At 50.4% G+C, this 20,783-nt stretch overlaps 1 protein-coding gene across 5 annotated transcripts in view; it reads right to left on the reverse strand.

The window, feature by feature from the left end:
* The window catches only part of GSG1L (GSG1 like), a 285,264-nt gene that overhangs the window by 1,057 nt on the left and 263,424 nt on the right, over positions 1 to 20,783 (reverse strand). For all 5 annotated transcript variants that reach the window (XM_016929683.4, XM_054669115.2, XM_016929682.3 and 2 more), the window contains one exon: positions 15,074 to 15,141. In XM_016929683.4, the coding sequence (XP_016785172.1) occupies positions 15,074 to 15,141 (68 nt within the window). The remainder of the gene's footprint in view (positions 1 to 15,073; positions 15,142 to 20,783) is intronic.

Here is a 20,783-nt window from a genome sequence, read left to right on the forward strand (position 1 = left end):
ACAGCCACGACAGCACCCCCTGCAGTCACGTTCACTCACCTCACATAAAGCCATGCCCCCACTCCTGCCATCTGCCCACCCATTTTCCCTCCATCCTTCCCTTCCACCACCCACCCCTCAGCAAATCCACCTACTTGTGCAGCCATCATCCACCACCATCCTGTCATCCTGCAGCTGTCTCCCCACCTTGCCATCTGCCCCCAAGCAGGCCTCCTTGAGCACCCCATTTGCCTTATATGTGTTCAGGAGCTGTTGTGTAGGCATATTAGAAAGGGAACAAGAGCAGATGTCTCCTAGGTCCCCAAGTCCTTGCTGGACCCCAGAAACTGTGTGTGTGGACATGGGTGTGCCCTAAGCTGACTCTGAGAAACTCTCTGGGCACCGAGGCAGGGGGCACCTGCCACTGTCTACCACGCTTAGTGGACTGGACAAGGGGAAGGGCTGGAAAGGCTCTTCCCCTCTGCCACTCTCACTCCTTCGTGTTTTTGGCAATTTTTGGAAGATCACTCCCTTGTCACCCCTCAAGTGTCTCTTCAAAGTCTTTCTAGCGCACCAGAATCATTCCCATCTCATGCTGTGGCCTAAAATGTCCTTGTACCTCCCGCCGAATCAAATCAAGACCCAGCTGGAGTTTCAGCTCTCCAGGAAGCCCCCTCTGACATCCTCCCCCTGGCACTCAGGGATCTCCCTCATCCCAGAGCACCCACCCTCAGCGCACACTCTGCCAGCATCACCCCCGTTAGACCCCAAGCCCAGGGGAGCAATGACTGAGCCCAGAATGTATGCACCCCTGTGGACCAGTGGAGGTGGAGCTGGAAGGTGCAAAACTAAGGGAGAGGGTTGGTGTGGTGGAGTGGGGCTGGGAGTGAAGGGGGGAAGGAGGAAAACAAACAGTTCCTGAGCATGTGCAGCTCCAGAGGTAGTTCTGCCCATTTTACAGATGAGGGAGCCGAGGCTCTGTAAGGATTAGTAGATGCTTTAGAAGTCACAGCTATGATAGAGCTGGATTGAATTACTTTCCTCCTGATTCCAAATTTCAGCATTAAAAAAAATGTGATCCGTATAATTTCATTTTCCTACTCTGATTCTCAGACATACTTGTCATACTTTAGGGTCAGACAGGCTCTTGGCAGAAAGCCCATTGAGGTGGGAATTCCTAGTGAGGCCAAGCTCCTACTTGCATGCCTCTAAGGATGGAGATCTCCTTGTTCCTTCTCCATCCTCAAAGCAGCTCTCATTATCAGGAGAGTCTTTCTAATAACAAGGCTGCAAGACAAGAGTCAAAGAGGAAGATGGTTGTGTCCATAGCTGGGGTGGGGGGTAATTTTTTTGGCTTTCACTTTTTTCTTTCTGCTTTTAATATTCCTTAATGTTAGTGTTTTGCAAGTTTTACTATATTTATTAAGGGGTGGGAAACATTTTGCAAACATTTTGGAATCATTTGGCTTCAGAAAAACACATTTGTTTTGGCCTCAGTCTTGGAAACCATTGCATACTTTGGAAGTGTTGGCTGCCAAGATAGAGGTGTTTGGGTTTTGTTTTTTTTTTTTTAATCTAGAAGCAAATATTTGGTGCATGGAAAGGTATGATTGTTTTTCTAAATAAGCATTTAGGCATAATTTTAGCTGCTTGTACAGTGGCTGAAAAGCAGAGCCATGGAGAGATCATCAGAACAGAAAGAAAGTGATAGTGTATTTTTTAAGGAAAAGGAAAGGCCACAATCCCTGTCCTTCCCTGAGTTAAAATCAGTCTGTCTGTCCCCTGGATGCAGAGGGCAAGATGCTGAGGACTGGGGCCCTCCTCCCTTTCTCTGGCTACCCAGGAGGCACTCGGGGCTCAGAGCCATTTAAGGTGTGTGTATAAAGAGGGGAACACTCCAGCAGCCCACCAGGGACCCCCAACCACTTCTCTTCTCTCCCAGGCCTTGTGCTGTAGATTGGGAATCTCAACTCAAAATGTCTTGTGGGCCCAAGCAGGCAATGTAAATGGATGAGGTGAGTCAGAGACAGTGCCAATTGTTACCAAGGAGAATGTGGGCTCAGATCTTCCTAAACTGTTTTTTTGTTTGTTTGTTTGTTTGTTTGTTTGAGATGGGGTCTCACTCTGTCACCCAAGATGGAGCGCAGTGGCGCCATCATGGCTCACTGCAGCCTCGAGCTCCTAGGTTTAAACAATCCTCTTGCCTCAGTCTTCTGAGTAGCTGTGACTGCAGGTGCACATCACCATCCCTGGCTAATTATTTATTTATTTTTTGTAGAGATGGGGTCTCGCTATGTTCCACAGCCTGGTCTTGAACTCCTGACCTCAGGTTATCTTCCTGCCTCAGCCTCCCAAAGCCCTGGAATTACAGGTGTGAGTCACCATGCCCAGCTGGATCTTCAAAACTTTCTTTTTTTTTTTTTTTTGAAATGGAGTCTCGCTCTGTTGCCCAGGCTGGAGTGCAGTGGCGCGATCTCGGCTCACTGCCAGCTCCGCTTCCCGGGTTCACGCCATTCTCCTGCCTCAGCCTCCTAAGTAGCTAGGACTACAGGCACCTGCTACCACGCCCAGCTAATTTTTTTGTACTTTTAGTAGAGACAGGGTTTCACCGTGTTAGCCAGGATGGTCTCGATCTCCTGACCTCATGATCCACCCGCCTCAGCCTCCCAAAGTGCTGGGATTACAGGCTTGAGCCACCGCGCCCGGCCCAAAACTTTCAAAGAAACTGAAAATCTGGATCTCGAAACAAAACCTCCTGGCTTTTATATGATGACAATTAAGGTTTCAAATGTATTTTCAACAATCTGTGGGCCAAAGAGCATTTCTCAGGCTGCACTCAGCCCACGAGAGGCAGATCCCAGCCTGTGTCTTCGTTCCATGATTCTGTTCCATGGCTTTGCATAGGCTGATCCCCTAGGTGGGAGCGCCCTTCCCTGCTCTTCTCCAGCTGTTGACTCCCTGATTTTTTCAAATGCTTCCTGCTCTGGGAAGCATTCCATGGCCCTGTAGAATGCTTCCTAGAGCAGGCAGCATTTGGAAAATGGAGGCTTTGCTCCTTTCCCTGTGCCCTTCAGCAGCCTGCATAACTCTCTCGCCGAACTCATCACTTTGTGTCGTAATAGCCAGGTCAGCATGGGTCTCCCCAACGAACCTGGGGATGGGAGACAGCTTTATGAGCAGGGCCAGGGTCTGCTTCATCTTGGAGCCCTGATTCCCCAGCCCCTGGCCCAGCACAGAGCAAGTCCCAAACTGACTCTTTTTTTTTTCTTTTTAAACAAATGAAGAAACCATGGAGGAAGGGGAGAGAGTGATTCCTGCGCTTGGGATGCACCTGCTCTACCTGCTCTGAGCTTCTGTACAGTATGAAAAGGGTTTTTGCTCAAACTCTCCTCTTTTGGGTGAAGGCTCAGGTGATGGCAGGGGGCTGGGGAGACCGTACTTCGGTCTAACAGCCAAAGGTTCAAACCCAGCCTCCACTGCTTGCAAATTGTGTGAATTTTTTTTAAGCCATGTGGCTTCTGACAAGCAACTTCACCTCTCTGAGCCTGCAAATGGATGAAAGCTACAAAGGAGTTGGCAGGCCCAGCAGGCACCCTGCAGAGAAGCCCTTCACCGTCCAATCTCAGACACAGACAGACGTGGAAAGAACACGGTTCTGGAAGCACTAGAAGCGGGTTGGGTTTGAAAGCCTCTCTTCACAAATGGGGAAACCAAGGCCCATGGGTGGGAAAAGATTTGTCAAGGCCCCACTCAGAGGGTGGTAGCAGGTACTGTGGTTTCCATTTTCTGGGAACCTCCCAAGGTTAGCAGAGTATTTGACCACAGGAGGTTCCCCAAAGGTGTGATTTCTCTTCCCTTTTAAATCCAGATATCAAAACATGAACATATTTAACATCAGATCTCCTCCAGCCCTATCTCCCACCTCCCTCAGTGAAGAATCACTGTCTTGAACCCTCTCTAAGCCACCAAGATCCGGGAATCAGACATAATTGCTGAATTGAATTAAATCACATCTACTGTTCCAAAATGGATTCATTGGGTTGGGAGGGCCCTTCAAGACCAGGAACGTCAATGCCACCACAAATGTACAGCTCGGGAAACTGAGGCACTTAGAGGGAAACTGACTTGCTCAAGGTCTCTCTGCAGCTGGCAGAGTGAGGGTAACAGGTGGCAGGTATTGATGCTCCTGACCCTACAGTAGCCCAGCTTGGCACAGATCAGCTGGATCCCTTTACAGGGAAGTTCCTTCCGGCCAATCACCCAGCCGCTGTCCGAGGTGCTGAAAGCCTCTCTCTATAGGACTCACAGGTCCGCCCAAAGCCAACTGTCTGGCTGCCCAACCTTGACCTCTGCCCTCCAGAAAGAAAGGAAGCTTGAAGAGTGGTGGAAAATGAATCAGGGATGGCGCTAAGAAATCGGGCTTTGGAAACCTGTCAGCTAGTGACACTGTCATTGCTCTTCTAGGTCCACAAATCTCTACCATGAGAGGGCTTCAGAGGTGTCATCATATATGGGAATATCTGTTTACTGGTTTTCTCCTCATCTTGCCTTTGAGGCATGTGTCACAGGAGGACAAAGGCCAGCTCTGCTTTCCCTCACAGTTGCATCCCTGCATCAGCATAGTCCCAGGCACAGTGTTGAAAGCACGTGTCTGCAGAATGAGTGAACGGTGGAGGGCTCAGGAGGAAGGGCAGGCTTGAGTGGGATGGACCCGTATGGAGGGAAGTTTGTGTCTTCTGGTCTACCTCAGGCAGGCTGTTTTAGGAGATTGAATGGGGGCCATCTATCTCTCCACTGGGGTCATCCTCAGGGATTCCACGTTTCTGAGCCATAACATTCTCTTTGTCTCTTTCTCGCCCTTGGGATGAGACAAAGTCCACTGCACCTGCCACCTCTCCCCAGGGCCCCTGATTCCTCAGTCCTTTATTAGACATGTGTTGGGCAGGTATTGTGTGTCACCCTCCACACTGGCTGCTGGGTTTACAGACGTGAGTGAGATGCGGCCCTCCCCCGGGGTGCTCACAGGCACACATATGAAGAGATGACAAGACCAGACATGCTTCCCACTCCTGCTGTGTGCCAGGAACCATTCAATGTGCTTCCTGTCCATGGACTCATTTAATCCTCAAAAATACGAGTTAGGTGCCATTATTATCCCCATTTTACAGGTGAGGAAACCAAGGTCCAGATAAATTAAGTCATTGTTTCAAGGCCTCACTGCTGAGACTTGAATCTAGCCAGCTTCACTCCAAAGGTTGGGCTCTCATCAACAGATAATTAGATTTAAAACTATGCAGCCATTAAAAAACAATGATATCTGCCGGGTGCAGTGGCCGTGCCTGTGATCTCAGCACTTTGGGAGGCTGAGGCGGGTGGATCACCTGAGGTCAGGAGTTCAAGACCAGTCTGGCCAACATGGTGAAAACCTGTCTCTACTAAAAATACATAAATTAGCTTGGTGTGGTAGCAGGTGCCTGTAATTCCAGCTACTTGGGAGGCTGAGGCAGGAGAATTGTTTGAACTCGAGAGGCAGAGATTGCAGTGAGCCAAGATTGCACCACAGCACTCCAGCCTGAGCAGCAAGAGCAAAACTCCATCTCAAAAAAAAAAAAAAAAAAAAGGCCGGGCTCGGTGGCTCACGCCTGTAATCCCAGCACTCTGGGAGGCCGAGGCGGGTGGATCACGAGGTCAGGAGATCGAGACCATCCTGGCTAACACGCTGAAACCCCATCTCTCCTAAAAATATAAAAAATTAGCCAGGCGTGGTGGTGGGCACCTGTAGTTCCAACTACTCGGGAGGCTGAGGCAGGAGAATGGTGTTAACCCAGGAGGTGGAGCTGGCAGTGAGCCGAGATTGCACCACTGCACCACAGCCTGGGTGACAGAGTGAGACTCCATCTCAAAAAAAAAAAAGAGAGAGAGAGAGAGAGAATGAAATCCTGTCTTTCGTAGCAACATGGATAGAGCTGGAGGCCAGCTCTTAAGTGAAATAACTCAGAAACAAAAAATCAAGTATCACATGTTCTCATTTGTAAGTAGGAGCTGAACAACAAGCACATACGGCCATAGAGAGGGAAATACCAGAAACTGGGTGCTCCACAGGGGGAGGATGGGAGTGGGGTAAGGGTTGAAAAATTACCTACAGGGTACGTTGTTCACTATTCAGGTGACAGACACATCAGAAGCCCAACCTGAGCATTATGCAATACATCCATGTAACAAACCTGCACCTGTACCCCCTGAACCTATAACAATTAAAACATTTAAAAACACAAAGATTGGGCTCATAGACATTATAAAAATTTGGCTCACAGACAAACACCAGGAGAGTGAAAGGCGGAGACGAACGTGTTCCCCTCTGCCAGGAGCTGGGGAGGGGGCTGGGGGCCGTTCCCAGACAGTTGAGCTAGATTTTGAAAGCCCTTGCAAAAGCTCCCAATTCCACTGGTAGGGTTGGTTTTCTGCCCAGTGGAGGAAGGGGGCACAGCATTTCATGCAGAAAGAACAGGGTGTGAAATAGGTCCTTGGCAGGCGGATGAGGTTCTTCAGGAAGTGTGAAAAACCTAGCAATATTGTGGTTTCAGGGAGGCAAGTGGACGGGTATGGCCTGAAAGCAGAGCACATGGGGATGAAGGGGTAAGGCATGGAGCATCGCAGCTGCAGAAGTTGCTTGGTGGCAGGTGTAGAATGCCCAGCAGGGCCCCCTAAACCCCATGCACCCCAAGGGTTTCTGCCTTATCATGACACTTCTCAGCTACAGATTCCTTGCCTGTCCCACACTGAGGAATTGGGCTCTGGAGGGCAGTCTATTTTGACACCTGCCCCAAGTGTTTCTTAGGGTTAGGCACGGTTGTGGTACCACTGCCTTGGACAGAAGTGGGCATAAAGTAGAAGAACCATGTCATAGCTTTAGCTTGGAGTCAGACAGGCTTGTGACCCCAAGGTCACAAGCTTGTCCCCAAAGGACAAGTGACATTACCTTTCAGAACCCAAGTATTTTCCCTTGTAAAATAGAAATACTACTCACAGCACACAGCTCCTGAGGACTAAGTGAGCTAAATCATGCACCAGAAACATACTGGTGACCTACTGTGTGCTAGGCCCTGGGGATGTCACAGTGAATGCAGCAACAAGGTCCCTGTGCTGGTGACATTTCCATTTCACTGAGGAGAGGCTGGACATAAACAAGGGAGCAGGCCGGGCGTGGTGTCTCATGCCTGTAATCCCAGCACTTTGAAAGGCTGAAGCGGGAGGATTGCTGGAGGCCAGGATTTCGAGACCGGCCTGGGCAAGACCCCATCTCTACCAAAAAAAAAAAAAATTAACTGGGCTTGGCGGCTCACGCCTGTAATCTCATCACTTTGGGAGTCCAAGGCAGGAGGATTATTACTTGAGGCCAGGAGTTCGAGACCAGCCTGAGCAACATAGCAAGACTCCATCTCTACAAAAAAAATTGGAAACATAAAAAAAATTACCCACGTCTGTCATGTGCCTGCAATCTCAGCTACTCAGGAGGCTGAGGTGGGAGGATCCCTTGAGCCCAGGATATCAAGGCTGCAGTGAACTATAATCACACCACTGCACTCCAGCCTGGGTGACAGAGCACAACCTTATCTCAAAAAACAAAACAAAACAAAACAAAAACAGAAAAACAAGTGAGCAAAGAAGGGCTCAGAGAGGAACAAGTGATGGAAATAAAAATGATGATGCAGGAGGGGAAGGCGAGAGAAGGCCTCATGGGAACTTGTGAAGGGGGCGGGCACCGAGCCAGATCCCTACTAGAGCTGCTGTTATAGGAGGTTTTAGAGCTAGGAAGGACTGGGGAAGACATGATCAAGTTTATGTCTTCGGAGGATGGATTGGAAAGGAATTGGCCCTAGAAGCAGCAATTTCCATCTAGAAGTTGCTGAATAGCCCAAGCAAGCGACAAAATGCAGACTGGCTTCTGGCAGTAGCTTCAAAGGGACAGGTATTGGCCGAGGGTTGAGGACAACTGCAAATTTGGTCTGTAGATCAGCAGCATCAGCATCGTGGAGAACTTAGAGCTGCGGAACCCTGGGTCCCCCGCCAGACCTCCTGAATCAGAAATTCTGAGGGTGGGGCCCTGTAGTCCATCCTTTAACGAGCCCTCCATGTGTCTCTGATGCTCCTGTTGGCTTGGATCTCTCGACCCCCAATGCTGAGGTCTCAGATGTCTCCAAGCTGTGTGCCATCTGCGCTCCCCGCAAATTGGCATTGATATTTATTTCAGAAATACTGTCTGTTTCCATTTTAATAAAGGAAGCAACTCGAGCAGGACTCTATTGGATTTGATTTTGATCTAATAAAAATGCCAAGTTGCTCTGGGTCCAGAAAAATTCTTTCTTGAAATTCCCTCTGCTATTTTGAGGGCAGCAGACCCATCTAGATGGAGCTCCCAGAAGCCACCTCCGCGCCCAGCATGCGACAGCCTCTCATGGAGCCCAGCCTTACAGATACACCTGGCAAAATCAAAACCTTGTCTCAGGCATTGAACTTGACAGCTGCAATCAACTGCAAACCTCAGTCGCCCCTGAAAGGAAGATGCAGACACCTGGGCCATATGGAAACATCGCCTCCATCAAATGTCACATCTGATGTGCTCCTGAGCTGGCTGGTGGCGCCACAAAGCCCCAAAGGCAGGTTTCAAAAGCAACTTCCTCAGGAAAAAAAAATTATAGCCGAATCCATATCACAGTAGCCCCCCAGAATAACATCTTTGGGGACAGTTAGGATAACCAGAAGTTTATGTAATTGCTAATATAAAAGTGGCTTCTCAGATGGGAGGTGGTGAGAGAAACTTGGAGGTTGACAGCCAACACTTAAGCACCTATTATGTGCCACACACTAGTTTAGACTCTTGGGATATACACAGGAACAAAACACACAAGGCGCCTGTTCTCATGGCACTTGGTGGAGAGAGGCAGCAAAACGAAAACCAAGCATGTGAACATAAAAGATCATTTCGGAGAGGGACAAATGCTAGGAAGAAAAGAGAACCCGGTGATATGGGGATGACTGGGGAAGCTGGTGCAGATCAGGGAAGGCTTCTCGGAGGAAGCGGCCTTTCAGCTGACTTAAAGATGAGACGAAGTCAGCCACGCCATGATTTAGAGGGAGAGCATCCAGGCAGAGAGAACAGCAAGTGCAAGGGTCCTACCAAGGGAATGAGTTTTGCGTGTTCAAGAAAGAGGAAGGTCAGGTTGGCTGGGGCAGAATGGGAGATGGGGAAGAGGCCTACGGGGTTGGGAGCCTGAGAAGGAGTGGCCTCTCTCCCAGGGTAAGGAGCAAGATCTAAATGCCAAGCTGAGTTTTATTGCCGAGTGAACCAGAGATCCCAGCAAAGCTGATTTGCCTTACAGCACTGTATTTCTAGAAGAAGAATCCCTGCTTCTCAGGGCTGGATCAGCCATCAAATGAGATGGCAGAGAAGTGCTTAGCACAGACCTGCACACAGTAAGTGTTTAATAATGCCGGCTCCCTGACATCCCGCCTCCCCCGTTCCTCCTGCCGGCAAGTCAGCCCATCGCAGGATCTGAGCAGCTGCTCCCCGCAGAAATATTGCAAAACTCGTCCAGGCATTTCCAAAATATTTTCTTGGCTGAAAACCCACTAGCAGCTAAGAGGCCGAATTCTGAGACGGCATCATTTCCATACTCATTTGATCGGCTGCTTCTCTAGACCATGAGCTCCATGAGGACCGAGGCCATGTCTGGAGGCACCCCACATCCTCAGTACCCTGCCCAACCAATGAAGCTGCTGACTGACATCACCTAGCGGTCCAGGGTGTGGGCGATGAGGTCAGACCGGCCGGGTTCAAATCCCAGCTTTGCTACTTTCTAGCTGTGTATTGAGTAAGCCATGGTCTTAACCTCCTGGGCCTCAGTTTCCTTGTCTGTAAAATGGGCCTGTATTTAGGGTTAAATGAGTGAATAAGTGCAAAGTCCTGAGAACATGCACAAAGGTGAGATATTGTGATTAGATCTAGGGGACTGAGTTCTTCTTGCTGGCTGTTTCCGTAATCAAATGCAGGTATCATCATGATAGCCCTGGAGGTCCTGCCAAGGGGTATCACCCTGGCTAAGTCCCCCTTCCTGCTTTCCCTTTCCTGCACCCCATGTCATCCTGAGTGGGATGAGGCACCATGCCCTGCTATCCCGCACCCTGCATTGACCCCCTTCAAGCTCTGGCCACACAGTGCACGAATGGCTTGGGTCTGTCTCCCCAACAAGACTTGGAAGTCAACAGGGTCCAGCCTTATTCGTCTCCATGCTCCCAGGAGCCAGAGAGGTCTCTTTAGTAATGATTTGTGGAATAAATAAAGCAGCCTGCTTCAGGATCCCTGAAGTCACGGGATCTCTCACGCATGCCAGCATCCAGCCCACATTCCCCCGACCCCTCCCTCAGCTCTGACCATAGAGGGGGTCTCTTCCTTATTCACTGTTTGATGTGGGAGTTCCCAGCAACTCCGCTGTCCCCAGGGAATGACGGCCATCCCTGCTAATGCTCAGCTACCTGATAAAAGGCACACCCAGCGCAGAGGTTGTGGGGTCTCAGGCTCTTTTCTTCCCTGAGAAGCCAGGATTTGGAAAGTCTCTGGGGGCGACTGACAGTTTTCCACAGCTCTTTCCCCACCGGCCTCTGGCTCCCCTGAACCCCCAGGAGGTTAGGCCCCTTTTGTGTCACTGTGTCTCCCTACCCTACACATTCTCCTCAGATGATCTTTGCAGTCTCTGGGCTTCAACCATCCCATACTGTACTGCAGCCTCAAACTCCTGGGCTCAATCAATCCTCCCACTTCAGCCTCCAGAGTAGCTGAGAATACAGGCTTGCACCACCATGCCCAGCTGATTTTAACTTTTATTTTTCAAGATGGGGTCTTGCTATGTTGCCCAGGCTGGTCTCGAACTCCTGGCATCAAATGATCCTCCTGCCTTGGCCTCTCAAAGAGCTGGGATTAAGGCATGCACCACTGCACCTGCCTGTCTCTCTGCCACCCTTTTAAGCTCCCCTCCATTGATCTGGCTGCCTCCTGGAGGCCCTCACGAGCCCCTCAAACTCCACACAGACAAAGCAACATTGCCCTTCACAAACTGACCCCTCCCCATATCCTTCCATCAGTCAGGGACCCCATGCCCCTGACTGCTTGGGCAAAAATTCTGTGCATATCCTAGGTCCCTCCTCTCCCCCGGTCCTCACTCAAATCAGTCACTTATCTGATGCTGTCCCCCCAGCTCCACGGTGGTGCACACTGCTAACCCCCAACTGTGCAAGGGGGCTTTCTCCGTCGCGCCCCAAGCCCCTCTGCCCATGCCCCGAGCCATTACCTCCAGAGAACTCATGCACCCGATCCTCTCTGCGGCAGCCCTTGAACAATGGCCCAGGAGAGTTGCCTTCCTATCTGGGGGGATGGCTCAGATACATATGCTCTGCACCGGTGCCCCCAGCCCCCAGCAGGCTCGACGCTGTGCCTTTGACTGGTCGCCTTTGTCTCCCTTCTTAGTCTCTCTTCCTCACTCCTAGTTGGGTGTTCAATCATCAAAATAAAGCACTTGCTGTTATATCCTCATCTCAAGAGACTTCCAGGGAAACACAAACCAAGACACTCTGGGAATTCTACCAGCAGAGGGTCCTTGATCTACCCACTTTTATCTCCAACACCACAGTTCAGGCCGCCACCATCATGTCTCCCAAGAACGACTGCAACAGCAAAACATTTTGTGCATATTGTAGATTACAAGATGGTCTCCTGGTCTCGAGTTTGGCTCTTCTCTGATCCTTTTCCCACAGTGCAGACATATATATATATCTATATAGATAGATAGATAGATAGATAGATGGTAGATAGGATAGATAGGATCTGTAGATAGATGTTAGATAAATAGGTAGATAGATGACACGATTGATAGATGATGGATGGATAGATTAGATAGATAGTAAGATTTATAGATGATAGATGATTGATGGATAGATGATTGACAGATGAATAATGGATGATGGATGAATAGATAGATTAGATGGATAGATAGATATAGATAGATAGATAGATAGATAGATAGATAGATAGATAAAGAAATAGGTAGGGAGAGAGAGAGAGAGAGAGAGAAATAATGTGGACATGTCTTCTCCCTGCTTAAAATGCCCCGGGCTCCCTGCTGCAGAATCAACTTCTCCTCCACTGCATAGTGAACTCCGTCCCTGTCCTGCCTCCTGCCACCCTCGGCCCCTCCAGCTCTCCTGCCCTCCCATTGCCCTCCCTGCCTCAGCCACCCTGGTCTCCTGGCTATTCCACAAGCACTGTCTGGCTCCTTCCAGCTGTCGGACACACAGGTCCCTCTGCCTGCAAAGCTCTTCATTTGACTCCTCACCCTTTAGGTCCCAGCTCCGTGGTTTCTCAGAGCGCTGACTCTGAAGGAGTGCCCCTGCCCTGTTTCCTCCCCATCACCACATCTTCCTCCCTTGTTTGTTTTTGAGCTCACTTACTGAATGATTCTCTCTCCCCTCAGACTGTGAGTCTCTGAGGCAGGGGCCGTTGTCTTGCCTGACTCCCTGCTGTCTCTCCAGCACCCACAGGGCTGACGTGCAGCAGATGCTCAATAAACACTCACCAAGGAATGAAAGATGAAATTGTTCAGACTGTTGCCTTATCAAATGGGTCTGATGATTCTTTCACAAGGAGATGCTGCTTGAGGGGGCACTAGGCATCAGGGCAGGGGGCGGATGTGGGGGCTGAGATTGGGGGTAGGGAGAGGGCTGCAGAGGCTGGGATTGGGGGTGGAGAGGAGGGCTGTGGAGACTGAGATTGGGGGTGGGGGGAGGGCTGCATGTACTGGGATTGGGGACGGGGGAGGGCTGCAGGGACTGGGATTGGGGGTGGAGGAGGGCTTTGGGGACTGGAATTGGAGGCTGGGGGAGTGCTACGGGGGGCTGGGATTGGGGGCATGGGAGCGCTGTGGAGGTTGGGATTGGGTGCCAGGGGAGGGCTGTGAGGACTGGGATTGGGGGTGGGGGAGGGCTGTGGCAGCTGGGGTTGGGGGCGTGGGGGAGGGCAGTGGGGTTGAGATTGGGAGCAGGGGGAGGGCTGTGGGGCTGAGATTGGGGGTGGGGGGGCAGTGGGGCTGAGACTGGGGGTGGGTGGAAGGCTGTGGCTCTGAGTTTGGGGGTCGGGGGAGGGCAGTGGGGCTGGGATTGGGGGTAGGGGGAAGGCTGTGGGCACTGGGATTGGGGGTGGGGGGAGGGCTGTGGGCACTGGGATTGGGGTGGGGGGAGGGCAGTGGGGCTGGGATTGGGGGTAGGGGGAAGGCTGTGGGCACTGGGATTGGGGGTGGGAGGAGGGCTGTGGGCACTGGGATTGGGAGTGGGGGGAGGGCTGTGGGCACTGGGATTGGGGGTGGGGTGCCATTTCCTCTGACCCTGAGAACTCTCATTCTTAATTCCAGGGCTTGCTTTTCGGGCCACAGTGCCTTGACTCTTCCAGTGGTAGGGACCTCCACCCAGGCCCCCAGATGCCCCTAAGACAAGCCCCAAGGCCTCTTTCCACCCAGGGTTTCCCGCCTATTCTGCAGGGAGCCTGGGGAGGCTCACTCCCAAATAAGGGAGCTGAGGACATTCTGGAATGCACCAGGATTCTCAACCTCTATCCCTGCTGTGTGCTTCCCGAGCCCGTCTCTGATGATTTCTTCACTCTGTTGTCCCTGCAGCAGGAGTTCTCCAAACACATCCATCCCCTGGTTTCTGATCCCCTCTTCCAGGAAGCCCTCCAAGCTAGCACAGACATGAAACCATGACGTGTGAGCCCACGGTTCACTTCAGCACCATCTCCTGTCCCTCACAGGCCAAATTTGGGCTCTTTTCCCTCTCCTCTTCTCCAACAAGGCCTCCTCCCAAGCGTCTTGGTTCACCCCTGTCTCCTCCCCACTAGCAGAGCCATTTCTCATTCAGTTACTAGGATCACAGGATTTGGAATCAGACAGACCTGTGTTTAAATCTCTGCCTTCTTAGTTTGGATTCCCCAGCAGCAGACCCACAGGTAAGAATTTCAGTGCCCATGATATATTTACCAGGTACAGGGAAATTGGGCAGAGAGGAAAAGTGGGACAGGGATGGGAGGGGAGAGCCACTAAACCTGATGATCATTGACTCTTTATGCCTCAGGGGGATCCCACTCCAGGGTGAGGGAGCTGGGGTATCTATACACCAACTTCCCTGGCACTTCTAGCCTTCTATGGCTGGAGGTGGGGAAGCCTCCAGGCACAGAGATGCAGATACAGATAGATGCCACTGGAGCTTCCTAAAGGTCTGAGAGAGGTGGCCAGGGCACTGACAGTGTCTGCTGTGACTCCTCTGCCAGTGATTAGCTAAGCTATGTGACCTTGGGCAAGTTACTCCACCTCTCTGAGCCTTAATTTCCTCATATGCAAAGTCTAGGCAACAGTCCCAGCTGTAGGGACTGGGGGTAAGCAAGGATACGAGATCAGGCATGAAAAGCCCTTAGTACAGAGTGGGATGGGGTGGGGAACATGTGGTGGGCATTACAGCAGGCTCAGCCAAGATCTGACCATTTTAACTTTAATCTTACCTTGGTTCTTCTCTGCTTTGCTTTCTGATCCTGACATTTGTTTTCTGAGCAGTGCCCTAGATTCTGCCTCATGGTGTGCCCCACAGCAAAGTGTTTGAAGTGAATGCACCTAAGCTGCCAAGAGTATCCACAGCTCAAACGACTCCTGTCCACGGTCACCTCCCTGCCTCGGCTCCTTCTAGCCAGGACTGTCCTCCTTCAGGCCAGTGGCTAACCCAGGCCTGGCCTTGAGCTGGGTTTTCCCTGCCTGCCTGGAACTCCAGTCTCTTCCTTCCTTTCTTAGCATCCCATCCCGACTGGGAAGGCTGTGGGGAGAGCTGCGTGCAGGGGCTTGCTACCCTGAGACACCAGACTCAGTTTCCTCATCTGTAACGTGTTTGTGGGAGAATGCAGGGTGCAGTGGGGGGTGGGGGCTGGCCTGACTCTTCTCCAGGGATTCTTTCTCCTCTGGCAGCCCATGAATCTGTCGTAGCAGGTACCCACAAACAGGCCACTTACGGGCGGGGTATCTCTCGTGGCGGCAGTCTAAGTGAAAGTCCTCCTCACTCCCGTCCCTCTTCTCCATCCTGGAAAGAAAAAAAAACAAAAACAAAATCCTAGGTAGGAAAGAGAAGGATGAGTGGGCAGAGACCCAAAACCTGAAAAAGTGCAATCTTCCCCCCTCTGGAGAATATTTTGCAAAGTAACTTTCCACCTGCTGCCCTGGGGGATTTTGACCACAACCTTGTGAGATGGGCATCATTATTCCCATTCTATTAATGAAGAAACTGAGGCTTTTGGAGGTGATGTGACCAACCCAGTGTCATGCAACTAATCAGTTAGAGGCAGAATAGGAAGGCAAACCCATCATTCTGTCAAAAAGAGGAAAATAAATTATTTGCGAATGGTATATATCAAAAGATGTTTACAGTTTCATTTGTTTTCAGAATTATACATTGAAATGCACAGAAATTATTTTGGCAGAATACACACCAAAAAGTTAACGGTGATTATCCCTACATAATGAATATAGGGAATTAACTCCGGAGGCTTCTTTTTGCTAACTTTATTTTCTGATGGGGGGCAACAGGCTCTTATTCGCTAAGCAGCATTTCCCTCCCCACCGCCCACCCCAGAGACAAGGTCTCACTCTGTCGCCCAGGCTGGAGTGTAGTAGCACAATCGGAGCTTGCTGCAGCCTCCAACATCCTCGGCTTAAGCAATCCTCCTGCCTTAGCTTTCCAAGTAGGTGGGACTACAAGTGTGTGTTACCACATCCAGCTAATTTTTAAATTTTTCTATAGAGATGGGGTCTTGTCGTGTTGGCGAGGCTGATCTCAAACTCCCGGCTTCAAGGGATCCTCCTGCGTCTGCCTCCCAAAACTCTGGGATTATAGGCATGAGCCACTGTGCTCAGCTCTGGGAAGCATTTCTTAACTACATTAAAACACATCTTTTTTTTTTTTTTTTTTTTTTGACATGGAGTCTCGCTCTGTTGCCCAGGCTGGAGTGCAGTGGCACGGTCTCGGCTCACTGCACCCTCCACCTCCCAGGCTCAAGCGATTCTCCTGCCTCAGCCTCCCGAGTAGCTGGGATTACAGGTACCTGCCACTGCGCCCAGCTAATTTTTGTACTTTTATTAGAGACAGGGTTTCACCATGTTGGCCAGTCTGGTCTCAAACTCTTGGCCTCAACTGATCCGACCACCTCGGCCTCCCAATAAAACACTTCCTAAAGATAATTCTGTGTACTATCAAAGCCCCAGTCTCCCAAATTCTGGTACAGTGTTCTTCCCCACCAACAATTGCAAGAGCTTCTCAGTGTGGTTTCTCTCTCCTCTGTCATCTCAGGGTTGTGGTGGTCCCAGAGCGAGCAGCCTCTGCAGGGTGGCAGCAGAGGAGAAGCATGGAGCAGAGGCTGTTGAGGACCTGGACAGTGGAGGCAGGTGCATGGCCTCTGACACAGCTCCAAACTTAGACCTTCACCTGCGTCCCACTGATGGCTGGGCCCGAGAACCGGTGGGGTCATGTTCCCTCATTGCACACATGCATTTGTAACCCAAGTAAATTCCAGAGTTCCACACGGTCCTGTCCAAATGGGCATCACATTAGAGAAACACAATCTAGTCCTCTCAAGTAAGAACAACTCCAGGCTAGGCATGGTGGCTCATATCTGTTTTCCTAGCATTTTGGGAGGCCGAGGCAGGAGGATCACTTGAGGTCAGGAGTTCAAGACCAGCCCAGGCAACATAGCAAGACCCTCATCTCTAGAAAACATCAAAAAAGAAGCCAGTGCATGCCGGAGTGGTGGTGTGTGCTTCTAGTCCCAGCCACTCAGGAGGCTGAGGCAGGAGGATTGCTTGAGCCCAGGAGATCAAGGCTGCAGTGAGCCATGATTACACCACTGCACTCCAGCCTGGGCAACATAGCAAGAACGCCATCTCTAGAAAAAATTAAAAAATAAGCCAGCACATGTGGTGTGGTGATGTGTGCCTCTGGTCTCAGCTACAGTCTCGGCTGAGGTGGGAGGATCGCTTGAGCCCAGGAGATAGAGGTTGCAGTGAGCTGTGATTATACCACTGCACTCCAGCCCAAGCAACAAGGGAGACCCCGTCTGAGAAAAAAAAAAAAAAAAAAAACCAATCATTATTGTCTCTCCTAAAGCACACAGTGGGTGCTCCAATCCACACAGCTTGACATCTTTCCTCCATCCCTCTCTTTTCTCTCACTTGTCTTGCAGCTGTCCTAAAATCTCTCTCACCCTGTCTTTGTCTCATTTTCAACACTTCCCCTAAACTCTCTTCAGTGTCCTTGGTGGGGCATGTCCCCTTTTCCCCACCCTCCCTGTCTTTCCACTGCTATCTCCTCTTCTGTCATGCAAGGAAGGCTCAATCCTTTCCAAAACAAATGCCCTATCTCTGTTCCCTGACTCTTCCCATCACCTCTTATTCCTAGTTGCACATCCAGGAAGCCTGAGCTGGAGGAGAAGATGGGGGAAGGTGAGAGTGACAAGCTAGCAATGCCAAAGTGTCCTTAGTAGAAGGGAGAGAGATACTCATATATTGATAATCACCAATCATTCATTCATTCATTCGCTCATTCACCAGGAACTTCCTGAGGACCTTCTCTGTTGGCACCAGATGCTGTGTGGACAGAAATGTCTCTTTCGTAACCTCTGCCCTCAGAGTCCTTCTGGCCTAGTAGGGAAGACAAGCTTGCACCCTAGTTAGAAAATGGCAGGCGAGGCTGGGTGTGGTGGCTCATGCCTATAATCCCAGTGCTTTGGGAGGCTGCAGTGGGCAGATTACTTGAGCCCAAGAGTTCGAGACCAGCCTGGGCAACATGGTGAAATCCCGTCTCTATAAATACTAGCTGAGTGTGGTGATGTGTTCCTGTGGTCCCAGCTACCTAAGAAGCTGAGTTGGGAGGATCATTTGAGCCCAGGAGACAGAGGCTACGGTGAGCCATGATCTCATCACTGTGCTTCAGCCTGGGTAACAGAGTGATACCCTGTCTCAAAAAGTAAAAAAGATCAGGCATTGAATAACACTACACAAGGACTGTCTGCACCAAGGGGCTAGGCCTGTACTTCCCAGGGAACATACTCTGAACTTTTTCTGCTTATAAGCATCTCCTGTGGCCTGAGTGGCCCTAGGCACCAAACCAAAGGAATGAGTGTTGATGCCATAGAAAGGCAAATTTCAGTTCAACAAAAGGATAATGTCTTTTTTTTTAAGTTTTTCTTTTTTTTTTTAGATGGAGTCTCACTCTGTTGTCCAGGCTGGAGTGCAGTGGTGCGACCTCAGCTCACCACAACCTCCTCCTCTTGGGTTCAAGCAATTCTCCTGCCTCAGCCTCCCGAGGAGCTGGGATCACAGGCATGTGCCACCACACCTGGCTAATTTTGTATTTTTAGTAGAGATGGGGGTCTCACCATGTTGCCCAGGCTGGTCTCGAACTCCTGACCTCAGGTGATCCACCCACCTTGGCCTCCCAAAGTGTTGGAATTACAGGCGTGAACCACCACGCCCGGCCCAAAAAAGTCTTTTAATAAAAATATCTTGGCTATTTTCCTGATAAAACAAGCTTGTTTCGAAAACAAACAAAAAAATCTCCAACACCTTAGAGACAGAAAAAATCCCCCTATAATCACATCTCCATGTAATGGGATCAACATTGTTAGCAGTTTGGTATTTATTTTTTTCAGAATTAACACTTTTTCTACACAAATAGACTCAAATTAAACATATTTTTGAAACTGATTTTCTTTTTACCTATCCAGAACTTTTTCATTTGAGTACACCTAGATCTCACCCACCTTTTTTTCTTATAGCTGTATATAAAAAAGTGATTAATATTCAATACCCCCATTGGTAGACATTTAGGTGTTTCCTCATTTTTGTTGATTCTTCCAAATAATGGTGCATGTGGTGAGTTTCCATCAGCAGAGGTGCTCAGGACTAGAGTATCACCAGTCACGAAGTCAGAACTGGACTCAAACATTGGTTAGGAGAGTGGACCAGGTAACAGCCCCTCCTCATCCCGGAACACCACCTCCCTGGCCACATCCAGCACCTCTAGGTCAACAGAGGCCTGTCCTATTGCATAAAGGGCTTCCAACATCCTCCTGCTTTTCACAGCCTTGACCTTGAACCAACCCCTCCATCCATCCTCAGCTCCCAATTCTCCTGGTTTCTTTTCGTTGTTGTTGTTGTTGAGACGGAGTCTCGCTCTGTCGCCCAGGCTGGCATGCAGTGGTGTGATCTTGGCTCACTGCAACTTCCACCTCCTGGGTTCAGGCAATTCTCCTGCCTCAGCCTCCCAAGTATCTGGAATTACAGGTGTGTGCCACCATGTTTGGTTAATTTTTTAAATATTTTTAGTAGAGATGGGGTTTTGCCATGTTGACCAGGCTGGTCTCAAACTCCTGACCTCAGGTGATCCACCCGCCTCAGCCTCCCAATGTGCTGGGATTACAGGCGTGAGCCACCATGCCTGGTCTCTCCTGGTTTCTTCTCTGAAGTCTCATCTTCCTCCAGGCCTCAAGCTGGGCACCTGCTTGGCTTCTGCTGGGAGCCTCAGCCTTGGGAAGTGGGGCCCTATGAGCAAAGGGGCTGATGTCTAAGGAGATAGTCAGTCCAGCCTGGCACAATACCTTCCCTCCCTCATCACCCAAGCCTTGTTGCCCAGAGACCTCCACTCAACAGCTGACATACCCAGTAACACCTGCCAAGGAGAGAGCCAGGCCTTGTGCTGGGCTTGGGGACCACAGGGACCACCCAGAAAGACCCCTGCCCTCAAGGATCTCCTGTTGGTTTTACCCATACACAAATAACGTGGCTTCATGTGCTAAGTTTCAGGCCAGGAGGATATGAAGAGGGTTGGCAGGGCCAATAACTATCTAGTCCAGGGGTTGGTGAACGTTTGCTGTAAAGCCTCAGATAGTAAATATGTGAGGCTTTGCAAGCCATATGTTCTCTCTCACAACTACTCAACTCTGCCCCTGCCGTGAAAGCAGACGTAGACGAGATAGAAACAAGTGGGTGTGGACAGCAGCAGGTGGTGGGCGGGATTCGGCCTGCGTGGATAGCGTGTTAATGCCTGGTCAAGCCCAGTGGTTCTCAGCTTGGCTGCACAGTGAAGCCACCACGGGAGTTTTTAATTACAGGGAGTGGGGAGCAGGGCTGGAATGTGCAGCCTGGGTTGAAAACCACTGGTGCAGGGACCAGCGGAGGCTTCTCGGGGTGGTACCGTTTGAGCTGCATCATGAAGGCCATAGGACCTGCTCACTTCCTTTTTATTTTGTCTTTGTTGTTGTTGTTGTTTTAATTTGTTTTTATGTATTTATTTTTGAGACAGAGTCTTACTCTCTCACCCAGGCTGGAGTGAAGTGGTGCGATCTCAGCTCACTGCAACCTCCGCCTCCCGGATTCTTCCGCCTCAGCCTCCCTAGTAGCTGGGACTACGGTCGTGCACCATCACACCCGGCTACTTTTTGTGGTTTTAGTAGAGACGGGGTTTCACCATGCTGCCCAGGCTGGTCTCAAACTCCTGACTTCAACTGATCCACCTACCTTGGCCTCCCAAAGTGCTGGGATTACAGGTGTGAGCCACCGCACCCGGCCAGCTTTTAATTCTTTTTAACTTGCATTTTAGATTCAGGGTACGTGTGCAGGTTTGTTACAGAGGTAAATTGCATGTCACGGGGGTTTGGTGTACAGATTATTTTG

Source organism: Pan troglodytes, chromosome 18 (genome assembly GCF_028858775.2).
Source record: "Pan troglodytes isolate AG18354 chromosome 18, NHGRI_mPanTro3-v2.0_pri, whole genome shotgun sequence".
In the NCBI taxonomy this organism is placed as follows: domain Eukaryota; kingdom Metazoa; phylum Chordata; class Mammalia; order Primates; family Hominidae; genus Pan; species Pan troglodytes.